Below are 24,395 nucleotides of genomic sequence, written 5' to 3' on the forward strand. Positions count from 1 at the left end.
GTACTGTTCATCTCCAACCCAAACCTTAATACCAAACCACCAGCCTTGCCAACCGTCTTTCACTGAACAGTAACACACACACATCGTTTATAAATCTCCCTCACCGCCCCCCCACACCTCTGTGAAAGAAAACAGCAAGGAAACCCTTTGATCTGTACAAGTTTATCTTTACCAACACAAAACAAGCAGCGACAGAGCAGACTTGAATTTACACAGCAGCCTGGGGGAGTGGGCGAGGGCGGGGATAGACTGTACACTTCTTGGTGCCTGATTGTAGAGACTGTTCGGAGCAGAATCTAGTGGGAGCAGTGGTGGGGTGTGTGTGTGTGGGGGTGGGCGGTGAGTGGGGGTGGTATATGGGAGATGGAGACAAAGGTCCCTCGTCATTCCCTGGCGTCTCTCGGGGCGGGTGGACACGCTGAGGGGCAGAGGGAGATCAGTCGGCTGCAGGCAGCGTAGAGAGATATGGTGAACTGACAGCGTTCATGGTGGATCATGGAGTCAGCTGCCCCCACACGGGGTTGATTTGTTTGGGGAGAGTGTTTGCATAGGGGAGGGAGTTGGGGTGCAGGGAGGGGAGCAAGAAGGGAGGGGGTGCAGGGAGGGGGCCTGGGTGCAGGGAGGGGGACTGGATGCAGGGAGGGGGGACTGGATGCAGGGAGGGGGACTGGGTGCAGGGAGGGGGCCTGGGTGCAGGGAGGGGGACTGGGTGCAGGGAGGGGGACTGGGTGCAGGGAGGGTGAGCAGGGAGGGGGAGGGGTTAGGGTTCCGATATGTCCATGAATTCCTTCTCTGGGGGTGATCCCCCCCGGTACCAGCTACACGAGCCGTCGCTGCGCTTGATGCAGGAAAAGTACTTGGCCTGGGGCCCATTGAGCGTCTTGTCCGTCAGCCGGTCAGTCCACAGGCAGTCGTTCTCCGCAGACACCGAGCAAGGTAGCGTGTAACACGTGGAGATCTGCAGCCAGAACAGGCAGTGTTACCACAGAGCATCGCATCACTGATGGCAACTAAATGCAGCACTGAACAGCTATACCCACAGACATATACACACACACAAGATACCCACACAGACAACCACACAGACACCCACACAGACACTCGAGCGCAGACCTTTGGAAAGTTCCCTAAACCCCGGCTTTTCTCCACGTTTTGCAGACGTGCGTGTGAAGAATAATAATCCTGGCATTTGATCCAGCGCCTCATCACGTCATTGAGACCTCGCAAAGCGCTTCACAGGATACACTGTAAAGTGGAGTGACTGTGTGATTTGTGGGCGAAACACAGCAAACAATGGCGCACAGCCATTGAAGGCATCGCTCTTGGGCTAGGAATGTGGGAGGGAATTCGGGGTTTGGACCTCTGGGCAAAATAAGGCGAGAGTCTCCCCTGGGGGGTTGGGTAGGCGGGGGGGGGGGGGGGGGGGGGGGGATTAACTTACCCGGCAATCGCAGCCCATTTGGTATCTGTGGTTCAGGTTCTTTCTCTGGGACAGGGTCAGCTCTTCCCAGGGCAGGATGTAATTACACAGCCCCACCTGCACTCGGCCATCACTACCCAGGTGGCCTGAAAGTAACAGAGACACGGGTGGTGTGGGGGTGGGGTGGGGAGACAGACACAGAGAGGAGAGAGAGAGAGAGAGAGAGAGAAAAAGGATCAGAAACAGGCAGCTCTCGCACATATTCAGCTCAGCATCATCAATAATCCTAATAATCATTATCATCGTAATTTATCTCAGCGTTTGATGCGGTGCCTTTCCCGTCGGGGGATGTCTCAAAAGCGCTTCGCAGGGTTTTACTGTCAAGTAAGGCATGCTGACTGTGTGTGCACAATGGCAGAGTGAGAACCCGCGTGTTGGGTGGGGGGAGAGTGAGAGCGGGGTGGTTAAATGGAGAGAGAGGTGGGGGGGGGGGGTGCGTAAGGCAATGCGGGGGGATTTCAAGAGATCTCCAGAGGAGGGGGCGAAGAGCAATGGCAGAGCAGAGCAGAGAGAGAGAGCCGTGGGGTGTGTGGACTTGGGTGGCTTGGTTGGGTGGGGGCATGGGTGCAGGAGAGGAACCCGCTGAGTATTGGGAGATTATGGAGGGGAAAGTTGGAGATGGGGATGGCAGACAGGTGTGTAGGTGGTTGGGGGAGCGGCCCGTGTGGGGGAGCAGGCTGGGGAGGGGGGCTGGTACCTGTGAGCAGATACTGGACTTTGCTGGTGGTGTTCAGGGTCACGCCGCAGGCCGCAGAGGTGGGCGCCGTGTACACAAACTGCACCGTCTTCTTCCTCTCAAACCCCTTAAACATCTAGAGAACGAGAGGGAAAGAGAGAGCGAGAGATCATTCCGTGTCTGGTGTGGGGGGGGGGCGGGGGTGGGTGGGGGGGTAACACGACACAGGCTGTCAAAACATTCCGTCCGGTCTCTGGGTAGGAAGTGCGCTCTCACCCCATTCTCTGCTCTCTCTCTCCCCCCATCGTGTCTGTGCTGGGGCTCGCTCCCCCACTGGAGTTCTCTACTCTCTACAAATACGATTCCATATTCCCTTTCAAAAGCTATGAACTGGGCCCAGGTCTCCTGCTCACCCCCCACTGTCAGTGCCACGGGCTCGAGCCGCAGATTCTTGCTGTTACCTTGATTTGTTTCACTTCGTACCGGATCAGGTCATTGTACACATCGAAGGATTCCCCGTTGTTTTCAGAAATCAGCTTTTTCCCGGAGATTTTTGCTCGGATCACTGTTTTAAAGGGAGAAACAGGAAAAATGACTAACAATGGGGAGGTGCAAAATCAGAACCCGTTGCTTTCTAATTTATAGTGTTTCACTGACAAACATTTACAGTCACTCCACTTTACAGTATATCGTGTGAAGCACTTTCAGACATCTTGATGACATGATAAGGCACTATAGCAAATGCAAGCATTATTATTAGAATGCACACTGTCGGTGAGTGGGGGTGGCAATGTTCATTGAATCACGCCCTCCCACCCCTCCCCGCCCGGCCAGGCTTGACCTGATCACTACGCCCTCCTGTTCCACTTGTCATTTCTCAGAACTTTTCATTTCTATCCTGTGCAACTAGAGGTGCTTCAGAGAGAGAGAGAGAGAGAGAGAGTGCTAACATGTGTCGCTAACAAGATTTCTTAATAAGGGGAGAGAGCAGGGAATGGGGTTAGAGTAGAGAGCTCCAGTGGGGGAGCGAGCACCAGTACAGACACGATAATAATATAATAATAATAATCCTTGCATTTGATATAGCGCTTTTCAAGTCTTATCGACGTCTCAAAGCGCTTCACAGAATAGATTGTAAAGTGAATTGACCGTATATTTGTGGGCGAGAGAGATAGAGAGAGAGAGAGAGCAGGGGATGGGGTTAGAGTAGAAAGCTCCAGTGGGGGAGCGAGCCCCAGCACAGACACGATGGGGGGTAAATGTGTATCATTGTAAAGTGATTGTTCCACTCTAATCCACTTGTAATAAGTGGTGTCTGTTGCAGTGATTGAGCTGAGAGGCTGTGCTGTGGGACTCGAGGATTCATAGCATCTCCTCATGTTCAATACTCAAAACAGACAAGCTAGTTCCGGCCCCAGACTCCCAGAACCTCTCCAATAGGGGGGACGGGGGCTGGGGGGTGGTGGTTACCCTGCACCATGCACTGTGAATGTCAGTGCCTGTGTCCAGCCTGACTGACTGACTTTCCTCACCCTGGCTTCTCTGAGATAGGTCAACACCGCATTTTATCACTGATCACTGTAGCGTGGGAAAGAGAGAGAAATAAACAGAGAAAGACTCTTGTGTGTGTATTTAAGCGAGAGAAAGAAATAGAGAAAATAAACTGAGAGAGAGAGAGAAACAGACAGACATTTCGTAGCACCTAATCATGTTAAGATGTGTCAAAATAGGTTTACAGTACCGAATTCGGTTTACAATGTTATCCTGTGAATTGCTTTGAGACGTCCTGCCAAACTAAAAGGGGCTGAATCATATGTGAGATTATTATTACTGTTAGTTATTCCTGTCAAGTGACTTTGACGGCGAGCGCAGCAGCCATTTCACACACAGCAAGAGGAAGTGATTAGAGAAAGACACACACTCACTGACATAGGTACACACACGCACACACACAGATAGAGACAGGCATAGAGAGTGAGAGAGACCGCAGACATTTATACACACGCATAGACATATACACAGATGTGTACATACAACGCTTTCTGGGAGTAATAATCCCTCCAATAAAAAAATAATAATTTGGCCACGACTGTTTGTGGGGACGCTCCTGTGCACAATTGGCTGCTGCGTTTCACCCACAAAATACACAGTCAATTCACTTTACAGTATATTCTGTAAAGAGCTTTGAGACGTCTCGAAAACGTGATAAGGTGCTGTATCAAATGCGGGTATTATTATTATGATTATTATTATGGAGTGAGCGCAAAACACCCAGGTAGAGCCTCAGAGCCAGGCAGAGCGAGGGCGAGATTGCTTCAGTGATTGTCACGTGAAAGCCGGCAATTATTTTGATTGGCAACGAGACTGTGTTGCCGTCAGTGCCTGTTAGCCAGCATCGGGGGTGGTGGGGTGTGGGTGGCTGTTGCTCGCAGCTTTGATCAGCTTCAGCCCGAAGCCTGACTGTACATGGCCTCCGTGGCCCTGGCGTCTGGGCTGCTTCGGTGGCAACATGTCAACGCAGGGCAAGCAGCATATGGTGCTGACAGAGAGCATCAGCCACACTCACGCTTACGCTCACGCACACACATGCACGCTCACACTCACGCTCACACACACGCACACACTGCTCCTCTCAGCACTACTTGTGTTTTAGAAGTGCATTACATATTAATGGTGAGGGTGTCAGGTTTTACTGCTGGCATCTGTAATAGCCTCTGCATGTTTGTTTAACCCCCAACACACACACACACACACCAGGAATATGACGCCCTGGGCTCTTTCGTCCCACTCACTCACTCACTTTGGCCGCGCGGAAGATGCTGTTAAACATAGCTATAAATAGTCTGTCTGAAGGATGGCGCCTCCGACAATGAAACAACAGCAACGACTTGCACTTATGTAGCGCTTCACATAGGTTAACGTCTCAGACCACTGTGTGTCGGAGCAGGGCTGACGTCCGTGGTAAAGTATTGCAGCTCAAGGCAGATCCCAATTGCTCTAAATGAATTTGCGCTGTGGAATTTACAGCCAGACTTCAGTATTTTCAGGAATAATTGGTTTGTTTTTCTCCCAGTCACTGCAACACACAGTCTGTCAGACCCCTGCTCTCCTCTCCTCTGCTGCCCATTATACAGAGGCTGCACAGGGAGATTCTCGTCGTGAGACTATCGCAAATGAGCATCCTCGAAAAGTGCTGACACTCATTACCGGGAACAACGTGTGCCAACACCGTCCCCCGTTTCCCCGCTCCGAGACCCTGCCCCGCGTGAAGGCGCTATATAAATGCAAGTTGTTGTTGTTGATGATGATTGAGCCGTTGTCTGCATTATGCTGTAGAATTAGCATTCGAGACAGCAGAGGTCAGGAGCTGGACTCATCAATCCCACTCCTTCTACACCCATCCCACCCCCTTCTCCCCCCGCCCCCCCTCCACCTCCACCCCCCCCCCCCTCACACACACACCACACACACAGTCCACTTCCTGTACACAGCCATCCCTGAACCCCAAAACATAAAGGGAAATCAGAGGGGTAATTCCAGAATATCTATGAACCCCCATCCTAGCAAGTTTCTGTGTGAGGAGCTAAAGGCTCCAACGTGTTAGAGGGTCAGGGAGAGACGGGGATGGGGGGGGGGAGAAGAAAACAAACCCCACGGTCACTATAACCTGATACAGTGTCAGTGAGTTAATTAACTCCAGATAGAACCATTGAGATTTACAGCACAGGGGAAGGCCTTCAGCCCATTGGGGCTGTACAGCTCCTTTAAGAGCAATTCATTTTAGTCCCATTTAACTGCCCTCCCGACCCCCCCTCCGTAACCCCAGAGTTTTGCCTTATCTCCTGGGGGGGGGGGGGGGGGGGGGGGTGGCTGGGGGAGGGAGATTAAGAGTCATTTTGCTTTAGAATCCACAAGTATTTATAAATATATGAATAAAAAAGAGTCCAAGAATAATCCAGCTAAACAACCCAGGACGTAAAATTACGGTGTAATACAATTTACATTTATAGAAAGCCAGTCAAGTGGGAGGTAAAATCACAAACATGTCCAAAGCCAGGCTTGCATGTGGCTTGCCCTCCCTCTTCCCGCCCCCCCCCCCCACCCCACACACACACATATACCCTGAGCTGTGGGGGGCTCTGCCGTGTTTTTTCCGACTCAGTCCTGGGAGCCGGGAGAATGCTTTCTGTCTGAGGCCGGATTTCGGGAGCCATGCCATGGATTCTCTAAGGCCACCCAAAGGGGAGCCCAAACACTTCATTGTGGGGAAGTGTGTTCTGAGGACAGCTTTGTTGAGCAAACTGAAAAGCCAGTGTAGTAAAACAAAAAGCCTCGGGCTGTCTAAAAACACACTGGGATTCAGTTACTGTAAAAGAATGTTGTAAATTAACATTAGCAGATACTTTATCAAATTGGGGCCAGGCTGCAATAGAAAAGTGCCCCTCTCTTGACAGGTGCTCGGAGTTTCTGGTGTGTGTGTGTGTGTGTGGAGGGGGTGTGGGGTTGGTGGAGGCAGAAAGAGAGAGAGAGAGAGAGAAAGGGGTAATTACATTTATACTACCCACCGCTTGTTGGCTTGGAATCCTGTCTCTGCTATCTGACACCAATGATTCATGCATTATAGTACTGTACTGTCACACACCAGCTTGTGAAAGAGCCTTTCACTGCCTGATGTAGCTGGCAGCTTAAGCCTGTCTGTCAGGCAGGGTGGTGTGGGCTGGGGTGCACCTAGGGACATTCCTCCCGAAGTGAAAGACCCTATATAAACACTACTTGTTATTGTTGTTGGGTGCTGACTCACATCTCATCTCAGTCTGGGAAGTTTTCCCGCTGCTTGTCCAGCTAGGACCACCCTACCTGTTAGCGCTTTGGTTTCTAGGGTTAACGAGAGCTGAGTGGGATGACTACCTGACCTTCCAGGTCCTGTGGATGAGCCGGGCCGGGCTGCCATCAGCAGTGAGTGCCCTGGGATACTGCGGCCCCTCCTGGCTCGGGGACCGGACTAGAGACCATCACGGAAGACGGGCTCCATTCCAATATTATCTCATCCCCACTGTGGAGGCAGAATTTTTTGCAACATGCATTTACCCCAGGGAGCTGTCTCACTCCCCAACCACCCCCACCCCCCAGCCCCCATCCCAAACCCCAACTGCTTCAACCCTGCCAGAGAAAGACACACTAAATTGAACTTAACATCCAAGAAAAAACACACCCCAGCCAAGCTTTTGATCTCAGCTGGTGATTGGAGCTGCAGGAAAGCATATTTATTTAACTTTGGAAACTGTATTCTCGCTGTTCTTTGGCTGAGCAACAGGACTTTGGGGGCCGAGGGGTCGGCGTGAGGGGATGGGGTCCTTGGTCAGTACTGAGGCTGTCCTGAAATCACTGACACCCCCTAACCTTCCCCACAACCCCCCCCCCCCCCCCCCCCCACCACCCCCCATCAAAGGGACAGACTGTGTGGGGCTGAGATTGTCAGTGACTGAGCTCAGTCCGTCTCTCTGTGTCTCAATGTTACCAGCGACTGAGAAAAGGAAACTCCACCCCGGTTTGTAATCTTATTTATGATCAGAATGTTTGGGCAAAAGGCTTTACTGACTCTCCGGCTGTGTGTACGATGTGCTGTGTGTATGTGTGTATATATATATATATATGTGTATCTATTGAAAAAGGTAAGTGAGATCAAATGATCAAGAGAAGTTTCAGAAAGTGAGGAAGTCTGAAACCAGCTGTTTTGGGGGTAATAATAAACTACCCCCCACCCCCCACCCCCATATCTGGCTGGTTGCACGTTATGTGCCCTGACCTGGGTTTGGTGCTGTGAGACACACACACACACACACATATATAATATATATACACACCGACTTACCTATGTCGGCGCTGCAGAAGGCTTGCTGGAGGTGAGCAGGAGAACAGCTACAGCCACCCACAAAGTGCTGTACTCGGAGCGACAGGAGAAGCAGCGACGAGGCGAGGAAGCGAGTCCCTGAGTTCCTCATAGCTTCACTGCAACTCTCTCACTCTCACACCACACGCAGAGCCACAGCACAGCTCAGCCTCAGCACAGCCACAGCTCAGCACAGCTCAGCACAGCCTCAGCTCAGCACAGCCACAGCTCAGCACAGCAGAGCCACAGCACAGCCACAGCACAGCCACAGCACAGCTCAGCACAGCCACAGCTCAGCACAGCTCAGCCTCAGCTCAGCACAGCCTCAGCTCAGCACAGCCACAGCACAGCTCAGCCTCAGCTCAGCCTCAGCTCAGCACAGCCACAGCACAGCTCAGCACAGCCACAGCTCAGCACAGCCACAGCTCTCTCTGGGCTTTGCTTCTGAGCAAAGCAAAAACTGCCGTCGATTTCCTTTCCTTCTCTCTCTCTCTCTTGTCTTTTCTTGTCGTGACTCTCAGTCACTGTTTGTGGATGTGATTGTGTGTGTGTGTGTCTCAGTGTGTAGGTGACTCTGCCTGTGTCAGTCTGTGTGTGTCAGTCTGTGTGTGTGTCAGTCTGTGTGTGTCTCTCAGTCTGTGTGTGTGTCAGTCTGTGTGTGTGTCTCTCAGTCTGTGTGTCAGTCTGTGTGTGTCTCACAGTCTGTGTGTGTGTCTCAGTCTGTGTGTGTGTTGTGATCTGTCCCAAGTTTTCCAGAAGTATTTCGTTCGTCAGTCAGTTTGGGCGTTTGTTGAAGCCACGAAGAAATCTCCGAATGTGGCGTTTCTCTCTCTCTCTCTCTCTCTCTCTCTGTGTGTCTCTGTCTCTCTCTGTGTCTGTCTCTGTGTCTCTCTGTGTCTGTCTCTCTTTGTGTCTCTGTCTCTGTGATTCTCTCTCTGTGATTCTCTCTCTCTGTGTGTCTCTGTGTGTCTGTCTCTCTCTGTGTGTCTCTGTCTCTGTGATTCTCTCTCTGTGTGTCTCTGTGTGTTTGTCTCTCTCTGTGTGTCTCTGTGTCTGTCTCTCTCTGTGTGTCTCTCTCTCTGTGTCTCTGTGTGTCTCTGTGTCTCTGTGTCTGTCTCTCTCTGTGTGTCTCTCTCTCTGTGTCTCTGTGTCTCTCTCTCTCTGTGTGTGTCTCTCTCTGTGTCTCTGTGTGTCTCTGTGTCTGTCTCTCTCTGTGTCTCTCTCTCTGTGTCTCTGTGTGTGTGTGGCTGGTAGCTCTCTCACATTGCTGTCATGGACAGTATATATAAGGTCTATCCTCTCCTCTGTGTCGCTCCGCCTTCACACTGCGCCTCCAGCCATTCTCGTTGCTTTGAGCAGTTGTGTGACAATCCCACCGTTACGCATTGCCAAAGCCCACACCAACTAATCACTTCAGGTCGATTTTACGCTGTTAATTCCCGCTGTTCCTCATCACTGAGGATATCTGGAAACAGCAGTCTGGCAATTTGTCACATTCAATGTGAAATATTAAACACAGACTCACACACACACACACACAGCGCCTCTGTGTCAGGGCCAAAGGAGATGTGAGGGTTTGTTTATTAAAAATGAATGTTTAACCACAACAACTTGCATTTACACAGCGCCCTTTACAGCGCTGGACAGTGGCGGAGTCTGACCCCGAGCCCGGGGGGAGAGGGGGTGGGGGAGGCGGGGAGGTGACCATAAGCACGATCGAAAAGGAAGGTCTTTAGGCGGGTTTTGAAAGTGGGCGAGGTGGCGGGATTGAGGGAAATAAATAGTGAAATCAGTCACACTGATCACTACTTACCCGCCCATACCCTCTGTTCCTCTGGCTCCGGTCTGCTCCACATCCCCCGCCCCAACCGCCCGACCATCGGTGGCCTTCAGCCTCTCAGCCCCGAGGCTCTGGAACTCCATCCCCAGTGCCTTCGCCGCTTCCTCCCTTTCCTCCTTCAAGGCCGGTCTCAAGACCTTTCTCTTTGACCTTCAGCCTTCAGCTCCCCTCTCGACTCTCTACCCCATCCTCGCCCCCTCCCTTCCCTCCCCTCACCCTGACCATTCCCCCCCTCCTCGCTCCCTCCCTTCCCTCCCCTCACCCTGACCATTCCCCCCCAATGCTCGGGTCCCGACCCAACCGTCCAGCGCTTTGGGACGTCCTCCCGACATGAAAGGCGCTCTATAAATGGAATCTTGTTGTTGTTGTTGTTGTTGATCAATATTAAACTTGTTAGCTTTTAGTTTTTTTAAAAAAAAACGGAAGTGAAATATCTGCTGCTTGTGAATTGCACAAACCAAACAGAACGTTAGGTCAAAATATATGTTTTTGCACCTTTTACATTTCTTCCATTTTAAAAAAAGTAAAGTAATTATCTGTAAGAGAAGGGAATTTCTCTCTCCTTGGCCTTATTGGCTGACAATTCCCCCAAATAAAATCGGTCACTAACTTCGTGGCTGTTTGTGGGATGTCGCTGTGCGCAAATTGGCTGCCGCCGTTCACCCACAAATCACAGTAAATCCTATGACGTGCTTTTCAGACATCTTCCTGACGTGAAAGGCGCTGTATCAGATGTGAGGATTATTATTATTGTTATTTATCATAAGGAATCTGTTGGGAAATACCTCAAGTTTCAGCCCTATCTCTCACCCCGTCTCGCTCTCCCTGTCTGTGTCTCGCCCCGGCTCTTTCATGAAGTATTAAGATTAGCCACCAGTGCGTGCACTTTACTTGGATGTCAGAAGGCATTTGATGAGGTTCCTCTTGTGAGACTTTTAAAGAGCAACATTGCCTCTGACGCCCTCGAGGATTCTTGATCCTAGCTTGACCTCGGAGCTAAACACCTCATCTCCAGGTTCCTGTTCCTCACCCACAGGGAGATCACTCACTGAATAAGTTCATTTCCCTTCAACTCCACGCGGTATTTGGTAAACATATCACTCGGTAAATTCTGAGCCGAGGAAATGAATGGTCAGCTCAAGGCTGTTTCCAATAAACTGGTTGTCAGACGCTGGATGTTCTCCAGTGAGTGAACTGCTTTAATATGAGTTTTTTTTCTGTTTCTGCCAATAACAATCCGTGGCAATTGATCTCCCTTGTTTCAGCTTCAATCAATTGTTGGCCCCACAATGAATTCACTCGCCTGTCCGTTCCCTGGTTAAACTCACCATTTTAACAAGCATCCCTTTGTTTCCCCCCTTTCCCCACACCAGTCATTCACTTATAATAATAATAATCCTCGCATTTGATACAACGCTTTATCATGTGGTTGAGACGTCTCAAAGCGCTTCGCAGAATATCCTGTAAAGTGAAGTGACTGTGTATTTTGTGGGCTTCATGGCTGTTTGTGGCATTGCCATGCACAAATAGGCTGCTGTGTTCACCAGTCACTACAGTTCACAGATAAACTCTGCGAAGCACTTGCTTTGAGACGTTTCGTCAGGCTACAGCACTGCATGAAGCAACAAGCTTTATTATTATTATCAGCGTTATTATACGTGGGCGAGACTGGCATTTTCTGCCCATTCCTCGGTTACCCTGGACAGGTGCCTCTGCTCCAGCTTCTCTTTATTTAGCTATTCGTACTCGAACCATTAAAGAAAAACATTTCCATATTTGGGGACAATTTTCCTAAGACAAGTGACTGATGTCAGCACTGCTACGGAATGCACTCTGTTACCATGAGGATAAGCGTCTCATTACTGCTACCCAATTTGGACAGTTTAACCTCTGAAGGTGGCAGCCGGCAGTGATGTACAGATGTGTAAAATGGGACTAATGCGTTAGCAAGTGGAACACTTTGAATTACCTTAAATTTTCATGCTCATTACAGTGGCCCAGCTCTGCCAGTCTGCACCTTGTCAGCCTGACTTTTCCCGTGACTGGGAATGATTAAAGTGAACAGTGCTGTCTTTATTGCAGAGGGCTGCATCCCATGTTTCACAGGACGTGATTTAAAGAGTGAGAGTGATTTACAGGCCACTCAGCCCACCGTGTCTGTGCTGGGGCTCGCTCCCCCACTGGAGCTCTCTACTCTAACCCCATTCTCTGCTCTCTCTCTCCTCCCCCCCCCATCGTGTCTGTGCTGGTGCTCGCTCCCCCACTAGAGCTCTCTACTTCAGTGGGAGTAACATCGCAAATTATACCCCTGACAACCCATTAATCTCCTGTCTCTTCCAATAAATGTTCTGTCTGTCTCTGTTAGTGGGAGTGCAGCAGGTCCCTTTATTGCCAAACCCACGATAAATAACATCCAATTTTGTCCTCAACAAAGTGGGGGGAGAGGGAGTGTCAAAGCTGGTAGCCTTTCTAGCACATTCAGATTGCAATGATGTGTATGTGGAAGCAGCTGTGATGAGAGAGGAGTCTCAGGTAAAGACCGACTGGAATTTTTTGTGCTTTTGTAGCTGAGCTTGCCGACGTTCCCGGTGGTGGTGAAGATCGGACACGCTCACGCGGGAATGGGAAAGGTAAGCAGACCCTCCTCACCAGGGAACACACACCTGTCTCCGCTTCACAGGTCAACCCTCGCTGCCCTAGTATAATTCAGTGTTTGATTCCATGTGTACATATGTGATTCCATGTGTACCTACGTGATTCTGAGTGTACAGGACGGACTGTGGTGTGAAAAACATGAGCCTCGAAGTATCCCATGGTCTTGGTCTTAAGACCATCATCTTAAGGCTAAGGGACAAATGCGCATACGACTGCCAGGAAGGTGATCTAGATGGACCTTGGTCTTTTTTTTTGTCTAGTATTTCTTATGTTCTTATGTCTTAAAATCTAAGATGGCCGAGAGTTTAGTAAACATCTCAAATTTGTTTTTGGTTTGTGAGCCGTTTTTTTTTCCCCCACCGTGGTCTTTTTCAAGAAGATTCTTCCAGATTTAGTCAAATCCAAAGGTAGTAGTTTTCATCAAATGTAGTAGTTTTCCCCAAACTCTGCTCAGATTCCTCAGCATTGAGATTGAGGCAGGAGGTGGCAGGATTCTGGGCTTGTGAAATGCAGGACATATCGTGAAGTGCTCAGTGATCACGGTGTTACGTGAACGTTTCAGAACCTGCTCTTTATCTGCTTCTCTTCTCTTTCTTCTCCCTCACTTCCCCCACCCCCTTCTCTCTCTCTGGTCTGTTCTTCTCTGTGCTACAACACATTGGATGATGTCAAGGTGAAAGTGGAAAATCACTATGATTTTCAGGACATAGCCAGCGTGGTGGCTCTGGCTAACACCTACGCTACAGCTGAACCTTTCATAGACTCCAAATACGATATAAGGATTCAAAAAATAGGAAGTAATTACAAGGCGTACATGTGAGTAAATATTATTATTATTAATAATGTCCATCCCGCTCGCTAGTGGGATTTGGGTCCTTGGGAATCGTGATTCCCATCATTGCTAACCCGAGTGTGACTGATGTTTTTACAGTGTGTTGTGTGGTGTCACCTAATTCCACACATCTCCTTGTGTAAATTGCTTTGATTCCCCCACCTCCAACCCCTTCCCTTCCAAACTCACCTACAGCAACTGTTTTTCTATACGTTGTGTTAGCACAAGAGTCAATCAATCAACCAATCAAATTTAGAAAGAGCATTGGCAGCCTGTCACTGAAAGACAAAACCATTGCTTTGTTGGCTGTTTGTGAAACCATCACTGTATGTATCTCGATTCTCATTTCTAGGAGAACCTCAATCTCCGGAAACTGGAAGACAAACACTGGATCTGCCATGCTGGAACAGATTGCCATGACCGACAGGTGAGCAAGAGCATCCATGAGTGAGTTAGAGTAGAGAGCTCCAGTGGGGGAGCGAGCCCCAGCGCAGACACGATGGGGAGAGAGAGAGCAGGGAATGGGGTTCGAGTAGAGAGCTCCAATGAGGGAGCGAACACCATCGCAACAAGGACTGCAGAGGTTTAAAGAGAAGGTCCCACCACCACCTTCTCAAAGCTGCTCAGGATGGGCAATAAATGCTGATATTTGCTGCCTGCAACCTAACAAAAAGTTTGCAAACCTTTCCTCACTGGCCTTTGAGTGAAACACTCTCCACATTGGGTCTGTGGCAGTTAGCGTGCTGCAGATATAACCCTGGCTGTGAGCTGAGAAGCAAAGTCACCAAGAACAGCCTCCCCAGAGAACAGCCTCTCACACACTCTGACTTATATGAGCAACAAAACGGTCCTGAATATCTCTTGCCTTCTGCTCAGCGGTTGACATATGGCCCAGCAGGAGGAAGTCGTGGTCATTATCTTTCTCCCAATTAAAATTGGATCAAGTAAATTGCCCCTTAACGGAATAATAAACTCAGATTAACATCAATTACCAGATGTTTGTGAAATGTGGCTGGTTTTCATCCAATGGACCTGACTCTGAACCATTCGCTGGAGACGCTCAATGTCATTGGCTCTCTTGGATACTCAATGTCATTGGCTCTCTCACACACTCAATGCCATTGGTTTTCCCAGGGGCTCCATGTCATTCCCTGATCCTCTCATTTCCCGAGCCCTGGCTCTTTCCTGCTGTCTGGAAGCTAGAGGCTCAGAAATTCTCCCTGGCCTTAGCCTGAGCATCTTTACACACGTCAGATAACACAGAATCGTGGCAGATTCTTCAATTCAGCCTGAATTTGCGAATCATTTTCTTCTTGAGCAACAATGACAAATCGGATTCGAGAACTTTCCGGAATTGCGTGCTGGCCGTGGCGCCGGGCGCTGTGTGGGTGCGCGAAGCTCCAAAGTGCCTCAAAGAGGAGCAACGCGCACTACACCTGCTTCTCCTGTCTGACAGGTACAAGCTTTGGGTTGACAAGTGTTCGGAAATCTTCGGCGGGCTGGACATTTGTGCCGTGAATGCTGTTCATGGCAAGGATGGCAAGGATTACATCATTGAGGTAAGGGACCGATTACACAGGCACCAGCGCAGGCACCTGGGACTGATAAGACAGTTGATTCTCTGAGTGACGGAGCGAAATGGCATTAAAGTGCATCACAGGTGATTCCTGCCAAGTGTAGTGACTGGTTTTGTAGCCCAGAGCGGCCCCATGATTACAGGATGCAGACACAATGCAAATGACAGGAAATCCTGGAGCTTGCTTATGTCTGTACAATACAAACCCTGAGACTTCACAGCCAGGATTACAGCTTTGTAGAACCGTTGTCGTGGCAACACGGGGCTGAATCGTGGAGGTGAAATAGTGGAGCGCGGAGACCGTGACAAGAGGCAGCCACGGGGGGGGCCAGAACTAATCCCCCGTCCGTCCCTGTAACCTCAACACCATCAGCGGGTCCCAGTCAGCAAACTTCACACCGTGCTGTCACCACAGTCATCCCGGGCAGAGAGAGCACTTCTCTCTCACTTTCTCTCTCTCTCTTGCTCTGTATTTCACTTTATCTCTCTCTCTCTCTCTCTCTCTCTCTCGCTGTATCGTTCTCTCTATCTCTCGCTTACTCTGTCTCATTCTATCTCTGTGTGTGTCTCTCTCTCTCTCTCTCGCTCTCTCTGACTGTCTATCTCTGTATCCTGGGATGTGGTATCGTGGAGGATGGGAGACCTCTGGTACCCGCTCCCCATCGTCCATGTGTGAGCCTTGCAGTGAGTATCATTTGCCTGTAGAGGGCGCCAGAGTGGCATCTGACCACTCCCCAGCGGCTGCTACACTCACACACACACACACAACCGATAGAGGGCACTGTAGAGGGACCAGGAGCAGTAACCTTGGCTGCTTTTCCCCCTCCCTAATCCTCGGTGAACAATGTATCCCTGGCGGAGACCAGTGAACTCAGCACAGACCGAGATGCGAACCACCCAGCTCCTGGTGTGTGAGTTGCCGTTGTATCATGGCTGCCCTGGGCTGCTGGTGCCCTGGCCTCCCTCACTGTCCCAGTGTGTATATGTATACATAAGAGATACTTCCCGGTCTCTGTCCTGAGCAGGCTCCTGACGCCTCTTGCCTGTGACCTCCCGCAGGTGATGGACTGCACCATGCCGCTCATCGGCGAGCACCAGGCGGAGGACCGGGAGCTCATCACTGCGATGGTCGTCGGCAAAATGAACCAAATGGCGAAGACATCAATCCCATCGCCTCAGAAACCCACTGCCACCCGGCAACCCCAGGTATATAACCCACCCTCCCTCGGCAACCCAGGTAAATACCCTGCCCCCACCCCCCCCCACCCCCGTGCCTGACAATCCAGGTAAATAACCCCTGGTGACCCCAGGTAAATGCTTGACCCTCTGTTCCAACATGGGTGGCCGCACTTTCAGTCACTACACCGCGAAACTAGAACACTTCCTCTACTCCTCTATATATTTTGCCCATTCCCTCCCCATCTCCAGATCGCGCCTGAAGACCTTCCTCTTCGACCGTGCCTATGGTCACCTCCCACCTAACCCCTCCCCCCAGTTCGGTGTCGTGCTCAACCACTGTCAAGCGCTCGGGACTCTACCCTACGCGAGGGGTGCTGTGTAAATGCAAGTTGTTGTTGTCGAAGTGCGAGACTGAGCTTTATTGCCTGTTTGTGGGTTTGCTTTGCAGAGCGGAGGTTTGAAGGAGACACAAGTGGGCTCGCTCCCTGCCCAGCGTCCTCCACCACAAGGTTGTTTGCAGTATATTCTGGACTGTAATGGTGTTGCTGTAGGGCCCAAACAAGTACAGGCTTCTTAATGCATATTACAGGACACAGGATGGTGCTTTTTAAGCGATGTTGAGGAAAAAGACAAATGTTCTCTGTGCAATGTGTGAGTGCTGACCTGGACTGTTCTTTTCTAATGCAGTGTCAAAGCTGTGCTGCTTTCTCTGTCACTGTGTGTGTGTGTATGTGTGTAAGTGTGTGGGTGCCTATCCTTTGCTTCGCTCGCTGTGTTGTTACTGTATATTTTTTTGTTTGGTGACCGCATTTTGGGGAACCGCAGTGATGTGCAGGAGCGGACACAACTGTGGGAGGGAATCAGATACAGAGAGAGAGAGAGAGAGAGAGAGACAGTGGGGTGGGGGTGGTGGGGGTGGTTAACACCGAGAATGATGTTATTTGTGGGTTAATTCAGCCCAACTTCATCAATTCCTTGCGTTTCATTTTATTTATTCGGTTAACCGGCTTCATTTTAATCCATCCCTCAGTCACTCCAGACACAACAACAACAACAACATGACACCGATGTAGCACCGTTCACGTCAGGCGGACGTCCCAAAGCGCTGGACAATTAACACGGACATTTTCAGCACAGAAGGAGGCCATTCGGCCCGTAGTGTCTGAACCGCTCGTTTGTTTTGTGTCTTGTTCCTACGAGAGAATCCCCCCCACCCCCATCCCCACCCCCCTTCCCCCGACCCTGCTCACTCCCCGAATCCCCCCCCACCCACCCCCCCCGGGTGTGAGAGCAATCCTAGGGCGACACCTGCGGCTCAGCCGCAGTACTGCAGCCCTCGTCTTTATCGGCAGCTTTTTACCAGCGTTTTGGTGAGTGAGGCCAACAACAACAACAACTTGCATTTATATATCGACCTTCAAGTGGGGCTCTGTCTCGGAGCGCTTTATCCCCGTGCGTTTGGGTCTGGGAAGCGTTGGGGCAGGGAATGGGAGTTTTTGTGGAGAGACAATCAAGCGAACCTGATTGGAGGAGTTTAAGGAGATGGAGGGTTTAGATATTTGGTTGTGTTTCTCTGCTGTGTAGAAAATATAAGCAGAAACTGTCACAACCTGACAAGAGCACAAGAGAAGTGAAGGGATGCTTTTAATGACAGGGTGATGATGAGCACGTGGAGCAAATTATATAAGATGCACCTAAAAGAAACTGGACAAGTTTACTGGGTTGAGGGTTATTGATGATGAGGTGTGGAGGGTATTGGTTGATGATGAGGTATGTGGCAGTTACCTGTGAGAAGGTTACGGTGAGGAGTTGAAGAGGTAACAGTGGTGGCTGAGACGTGGGAGAAACCTTCTCAGCAGTTGGCCACCATTGTAGTTTCCGCGGGAACTAAATGCAAGGTTATTATATTTGACTGAATCACAAACTAAGATTCCTCACTCAGAGCGGCTCAGACCTTCAGAATTTAATTTGATTTAATTTGATTTAATTTGATGCCTTATTTAAAATCACTAAAAACCCAGAGTTATATAATGTTCAGAGTTCGCCTGAAAGTTGTGCGCTCAAAAAATACGCACACAAATCTCTTCTTGTGTCTGTGTGTATCTGGGTGTGTGCATGTGTGTGTGTGTATACTTGTGTGTGTGTGCACGCGTGTGTGTGTGTGTATGCATGTATATCTGTATGTGTACCTGCGTGTATCTGTGTGTCTTTTTGTGTGTATGAATATCTGTGTTTCTGTATGTCTGCATGTGTATGTTGTATGTCCAGAGTATGTCTGTGTGTGTGTGTCAATTTCCGCATATGTGTGTGTCTACGTATGTGTGTGTGTCTGTGTGTATGTTTGCATGTGAATGTGTGTGTCTTTGTGTTTACATGTGTATGTCTGTTCTGAACACTCACTGATGGGTCCCCCCCACCCACCCTCCGCTGTGCCCCTCTCCCTCGAGAGTCGAAAATATTTAAATCAAATTCAGATTTTATTATATTGGTGGAGAAGATTACCAGATTCAGATAAAACTCCCGAGGCCTGAAATTCCACCTGAGAGGTCATTTGGGGCAGAATTGTGGACATTATTTCTTAAATTCCAGCCTTTGGTTGGAATCCTTTCCTCCCCCACCTTCGGAAACACAAAGGGGAAATGCAGAGCCGATTCAGTCTGGCCGACAGATATAATAATCCGTGTATTTGATATAGCGCTTTATCACGTCATTGAGACGTCTCAAAGCGCTTCACAGAATACACTGAACAGGAGTGGCAATTACACTCAGCAGGTCAGGCAGCATCTATGGAGAGAGGAAAGTGGGTTAACGTTTCAGGTCGATGACCTTTCATCTACTGTATACTGTGTCTCCCTTTTGTATACTGTAAAGTGTAGTGACTGTGTATTTTGTGGATGAAACGCGGCAGCCAATCGTGCACAGCAGATGGCACAACCGGGGGGGGAAGAGGTGTATTACAACGGGAGAAGAGGGTGGGGGGGGGTTGGTGATATTTGGGGGGCTGGGGGCTGCCCGCTTCTCTTCTGCACGTGTGGAGTATTATACATTCACAGCCTTGTATCTGGGGGGGGGGGAGGGGGTGTTCCACAGATAGACAGTCTGGTGTTGTGGCTAAAAGGAATGAGAGAGAGAAAAATACACGTCCTTAAATATTTTTAATCTCGGAGGTCGTGTGAGTAACGCAGCCCCGACATAAACATTCCTGCTCAAATCACTTTATTGGGAGTGGGGAGGGAGGGGGGGGGAGGGGATGCATGCCAGCATGTGACCATTAAATGTTAACCATTGAGGTGACAAAGTGTTTTCGGGTCGTTTGCGGAGACCGAGGGGAATGTGTCGTTCTCTCCCTCGCCCGCGGTTGCCCGCGGTTAGGAACAGACAGACCCGCGGTGGGTTGGCATCAGTGAGCCCGGGCGCTGGAGACCAGCTTTGATGTGCAATAAAACACAAAACGGCCGAGCCCGAACCCGGGGTGTGTCGTCCTGCTGATTCCGTGTGTGTGGTCGTAGCCAGCCAGGGCTTCCCTCCCGTGTAAGCTGTCAATCCTGTGTGTGTGTGCGCGTGCGTGTGTGTGTGCGTGTGTGCGTGCGGGTATGTGCGTACACCTGTGTGTGTAAATTGGCGGATTCGCACAAAACGACCCCGAAAAAGACCGTTTGATTACTGCAGCAGGTGTGTCTCCCTCACACTCTCATTCTTACACACTCTCTCACGCTCTCACACTCACCCTCTCCCTCTCTCTCGCTCGGTCGGCCCAGGCTGCTTACACCCCCTATCTGATGCCCAGAGAGAGCCCCTGTTGAACCACTCACTCAGAATGTGTCTCGTTTAATCACTGAAAATCTGGTCGAAAAGTGATGTACATTGCGAGGCGGCTATGACTTTTTATACAAACTGGTTGTTTTATTTGAAGGCAAAATGTCTAATTGTCTGGTATGATGGTGAGGCAGGAACGGCAAGGGAATGAAATCCAGCACTTGGGAGTGTGTGACGGGGCGGGGATGTGGAATGGGGGCACAGGAAGAGAAGGAGGCCATTCAGCCCACCCAGCTTGTCTCTCAAGTGTATCAGAGATGATGATTAGATCTTCCCATCCCCACCCCCCCCACCCAAGACCCAATGGTCACAAGTCTCTCTGTTTCGTTGTTACGGGGGTGGGATTAGGGCCAGGCCGCTTACTGTTAATAATTCTTACATCTCACACAGCCACAGCACCCTTCACATCAGGAGGACGTCTCAAAGCACTTCACAGGATTCACTGTGAGGTGTAGTGACTGTGTTTTTGTGGGCGAACCTATTTTCAACAAGTTACCAAACGTGACTCGTTTCCAGCATTGGTTTCGTCAAATAAGCAAAGGTTCAAGAAGGACATTAAATAATGCTCAGCAAATACAAGCCATGATATATACCCCAGCCAGGCCGGTGTGCCTGACATGGCTGGTTCTATCTCTCGGTATCTGGCACGCTGCTTATTGAGCTCATTATCTGTCTGGCTCGGCTTGGGCTGTTGCTGCTCTCAGTGACCTAGCCTACTATCTCTGTACAGCGTGTTCTGAACACCCAGACTACCTTCCTCTTGTTGCTGAGTTAATTTTACCTCCGCACTCCCTCACCACCACCGATCTCTTCACTCACCCCCACCCATACACACACACACACACACATTCCCTCCCTCTCTCCCTCCCTTCAAAATTCCTCCGAAAAATTAAAAAAAACTCCCAACTACGTTTTTGGTCAACATCCAAAATTCTCCTGGTTCAGTGCTCCCTAGAGAAACACTTTGAGATGTTCATCCTACATGAAGAGTGCTGTGTCTCTGTATTGGATTCATTAAAAGCATTATTCCTTGCAGGAACGTGTACAAAATCCCTGGACCTCAAAATCACTGGACATAATTCACTGGTCTACAAAATTACTGAATTACAAAATCATGGCACCCGGAATATATGGGGAGCACACAATGGTCTCCTGTGATCCTGTCAGGCCCCTGGTGAAATCTACCCTAGAGAGCAATCGTTGGCAAAGGTGGAGCCACAGACATTATAATAATAATCCTTGATATAGCGCCTGATCACGTCTTTGAGACGCCTCAAAGCGCTTCACAGGATATACTGTAAAGTGAATAGACTGTATATTTTGTGGGCGAAACGTACTTGTACATCCAGGTGCTGGGTTTCAGAGTTTAATGAGAATTCTTGTCAGTGTAACTTGGTGAAGTTTTTCTTGTGCTGAACGTAGGGGGCCCAACACAACCCCAAGGATCGCGTCCATCTGGCCCGGACCCTGCTCATCAACAGCGCCCTGGCCCCCAGGGACCACGTCCAGGAGGGCCCTTGCAACCCACAGGCCCCCCACCACCGCAGCAGCAGCAACTGCAGCAAAGACCACCTAGCCAAGCAGCCCCACCAGACAAGGCACTACAGGGCCAACCGCTGAGAGGTCCCCAGGGTCAACTGCAGAAGGCATCTCAAGGCCAACCGCCAATAGGACTCCAAAGCCAACCGCCAATAGGACCCCAAGGCCAATTGCCAAGAAGACCCATGGGCCAACCAATGATAGGACCCCAAGGTCAACCGCTAAAGGGATCGCATGGCCAACCACCAATAGGACCCCAGGGCCAACCAGCATCTCAAGGACAGCCCTTAAGAAGACCCCCTGAGCAGCAGGTCCAGACCCAGCCTCCAATCAACTCACAGCCACCGCCCCCTCAGCGGCCCCACCCACATTTAAAGTAAGATCATATTACGCTTCATTCAGTTTCTTTTAATATAACAATCCTCTCGTTTTGACACAGCGCCTAGAACGACCTGAAATGTCCCAAAGATCTTCACAGGTCAATGCTGTCAAGTGTAGTGACTGTGAAGCCATGTCACACACACAGTGAGGGCCCGCAACCAGCTGTGAATACAACCATAACAAATTGCATTTACACGGCGCCTTTCACGTCAGGAGGACGTCCCAAGACACTGGACAGTCAGGGTTCTGCACCCAAGCTGGTGGTTGGGATCAGGAGGGGTGGAGGGCGGGAAGGGTAGGTGTAGGAGGGTGATCGAAGGCACGGTTGAAGATATATAGTGGCCCTTGGGCAGGGTGCCAGAGTGTGTGAAAGCATTCTGTGCATAGGAACATAGGAACAGGACGAGGCCATTCAGCCCTTCAAGCCTGTTCCGCCATTTGATTAGATCATGGCTGATCTGTCCCTCAACTAACCCTTCCGATTGCGGGTTCCTCGCCATGTCCCTTAATTACCCTGAGCTGCCGACAGTGAAGTGTGAAGCGCGGTTCGACTCTGACAGTGACTGGACAGTGTGTTTCCTTCCCTCCCTTCACAGCAAATCACAGTCTCTGACCAACGCGTTCAACATCTCCGAGTCTTCGTTCTTCCGATCCAACCAGGACGAAGCCAAGGCCGAGACTATCCGGAGGCTGCGCAAGTCCTTCGCCAGTTTATTCTCCGACTAGAGAGCAAGGGAGCGTGTGTGTGTATGTGTGTGTGTTGGTTTGTGTGTACGTATTGGTATATGTGTGTGTTGTTCGGGTGTGTGCGTGTGTGTGTGTGCGCGTACTTACGCACAAAAAAAAGCGTGTATATTCCCGTGTTGTATCAGTGTCGCAACCGAGCTAGTAACGTGCTGATAACCTCCGGTGACCGGAGACGTTCTGTGCCGTGTGTGTGTGTGCGTGTGTGTGTGTAGATTCTTGTGCTACACCTCGCGCGGTGGGTGCCCTGCTGAGCAGAGCTGTCGGTGTGGGTGTCGGTGCTGATGTGACGGGATCAATGTAACGGATTCCAGCAAAAACAAAAATGATCAACAGACCGCGTTTAGCGGTGAGTCAGTCGATCCTTGTGTGGATCAATGAGTGGTTTCAACAGGGGACGAAGGGTTCCTCCCTTACCCCACCACCCCCCCCCCCATCCCCACCCAATGTAGTCATCGTGTCTGTGTGTGGAGTTGCTCTGGGGAAACGCTATCCTTTCCTTTCCAAACACTACTCCATGGTGAAGTATGTCAGTGATCACACGCTCAATGTGCACTTCCCTCCCAATGATGCAGTATTGCTGACTGTGCTGTGTTTTTGTGTGTGTGTGTGTGTGTGGTACGTGTTTGGTGCAGTGCTCATGCCGTAGCTAATAATATCCTACTTACTCTTAAAATCGGCCGAGAGGTAACAAAAGTGTGTATCAGTCTTTATCCAAGTGTAAAATTACATTCCAATATCACACAACTGTCCGGAGTGAATGAAAGTTCTATCTCGCAGATCTCTCACAGTATTTCCAAACCTGTTCTCCTTGATCTAAGGCTGTCACCTCCCCTGGCATTGTCACCATGACTTGCTGTGACAGTGATGGACATTTTGCAATGATATTTCCTTGTCTTTGATGAGCCGACGGGTTTCAAAACTGTTACCTTCTCCGCGCCTTCGTTCCTATCGCTCTGTTGCTGTCTCTTGCTTTCTGACTGAGCGGGGAGTGGGTACAAACTGGGATAAGGATTTGGATGAGTTGTGTTTGGTGTCAAATAAACCAAGATGTTACTCTGGGTATCGGGGGAGTCGGGGTGGAACGCAACCGTGAGGAGGTAACAAACCATCCAGCGTAACATCGGCTGCCAAGTGTGGCTGCCACCTGCGTGCGTTCAGACACAAGGCAGGGACGTGGGACCTGGACCGGGAGACGAGTGGTGGACATGTGTCATGATGGACATCTGTCAGTCGGAGGCTGAGGGGCAATGGTGGAGGGGCAGGACTGCCCTGACACAGGCAGAGTCACCAGGTAAACCAGCAACATCATTCACGACAAAACACACAGTCACTACATCTTTACCATAAATCCTCTGAGGCCTCCTGAGATACAGTAAAACTCCCAACTTACCAGACTCTGGCTGTAAAACAGTCATCCTTGCATTTGATATTGTACCTTATCACGTCAGAAGGATGTCCTCACATGAAAGGTGCGGTGTTGGGGGCCAAGACTGCTCTCCCCTGTCTGAGGAACGCGTGAATACTCTCCAGGATTATGTAATCAGGATGAGAGCGAGAGAGAGAGAGAGAGAGAGAGCGCGTTCCACTCCAACAATCTCTCGTGTAGGTGGGAGGCGTGGAATTCTCTTGGGTTTGGAGACTCGGGGTTCGGGCCCCCACACCTGACTGTTCAGCGCTTTGGGGCGTCCCTATAAACGTTATTCTGTTGTTGTCGTGAAGCGACGGTGGTGGGTTTCCGCACGTCTCGGACACCCATCCCGGCAACAAAAAAGAGAAAACATTTG

At 50.2% G+C, this 24,395-nt stretch overlaps 2 protein-coding genes across 2 annotated transcripts in view; one reads left to right on the forward strand and one right to left on the reverse strand.

Annotated features, from left to right (window-relative positions):
• The window catches only part of syn2b (synapsin IIb), a 37,804-nt gene extending 15,170 nt beyond the window's left edge, over window positions 1-22,634 (forward strand). Inside the window, 8 exon segments of the mRNA XM_042339581.1 lie at window positions 12,454-12,516; window positions 13,215-13,357; window positions 13,726-13,800; window positions 14,830-14,932; window positions 16,009-16,155; window positions 16,577-16,637; window positions 21,367-21,859; window positions 22,461-22,634. Of these exon segments, the coding sequence (XP_042195515.1) occupies window positions 12,454-12,516; window positions 13,215-13,357; window positions 13,726-13,800; window positions 14,830-14,932; window positions 16,009-16,155; window positions 16,577-16,637; window positions 21,367-21,859; window positions 22,461-22,590 (1,215 nt within the window). The 3' untranslated portion in view covers window positions 22,591-22,634.
• Window positions 714-8,218, reverse strand: LOC103185015 (metalloproteinase inhibitor 2). Its single transcript, XM_007903327.2, has 5 exons — window positions 8,029-8,218; window positions 2,618-2,721; window positions 2,178-2,292; window positions 1,442-1,566; window positions 714-958 (listed from the first exon to the last, which is right to left on the reverse strand). Exons 1-5 carry the CDS (start codon window positions 8,156-8,158, stop codon window positions 761-763), a joined length of 672 nt encoding a protein of 223 aa, XP_007901518.1. The 5' UTR covers window positions 8,159-8,218; the 3' UTR covers window positions 714-760.
• Window positions 22,635-24,395: the final 1,761 nt, after the last annotated feature.

Source organism: Callorhinchus milii, unplaced genomic scaffold (assembly GCF_018977255.1).
Source record: "Callorhinchus milii isolate IMCB2004 unplaced genomic scaffold, IMCB_Cmil_1.0 Scaffold12, whole genome shotgun sequence".
Lineage (NCBI taxonomy): Eukaryota > Metazoa > Chordata > Chondrichthyes > Chimaeriformes > Callorhinchidae > Callorhinchus > Callorhinchus milii.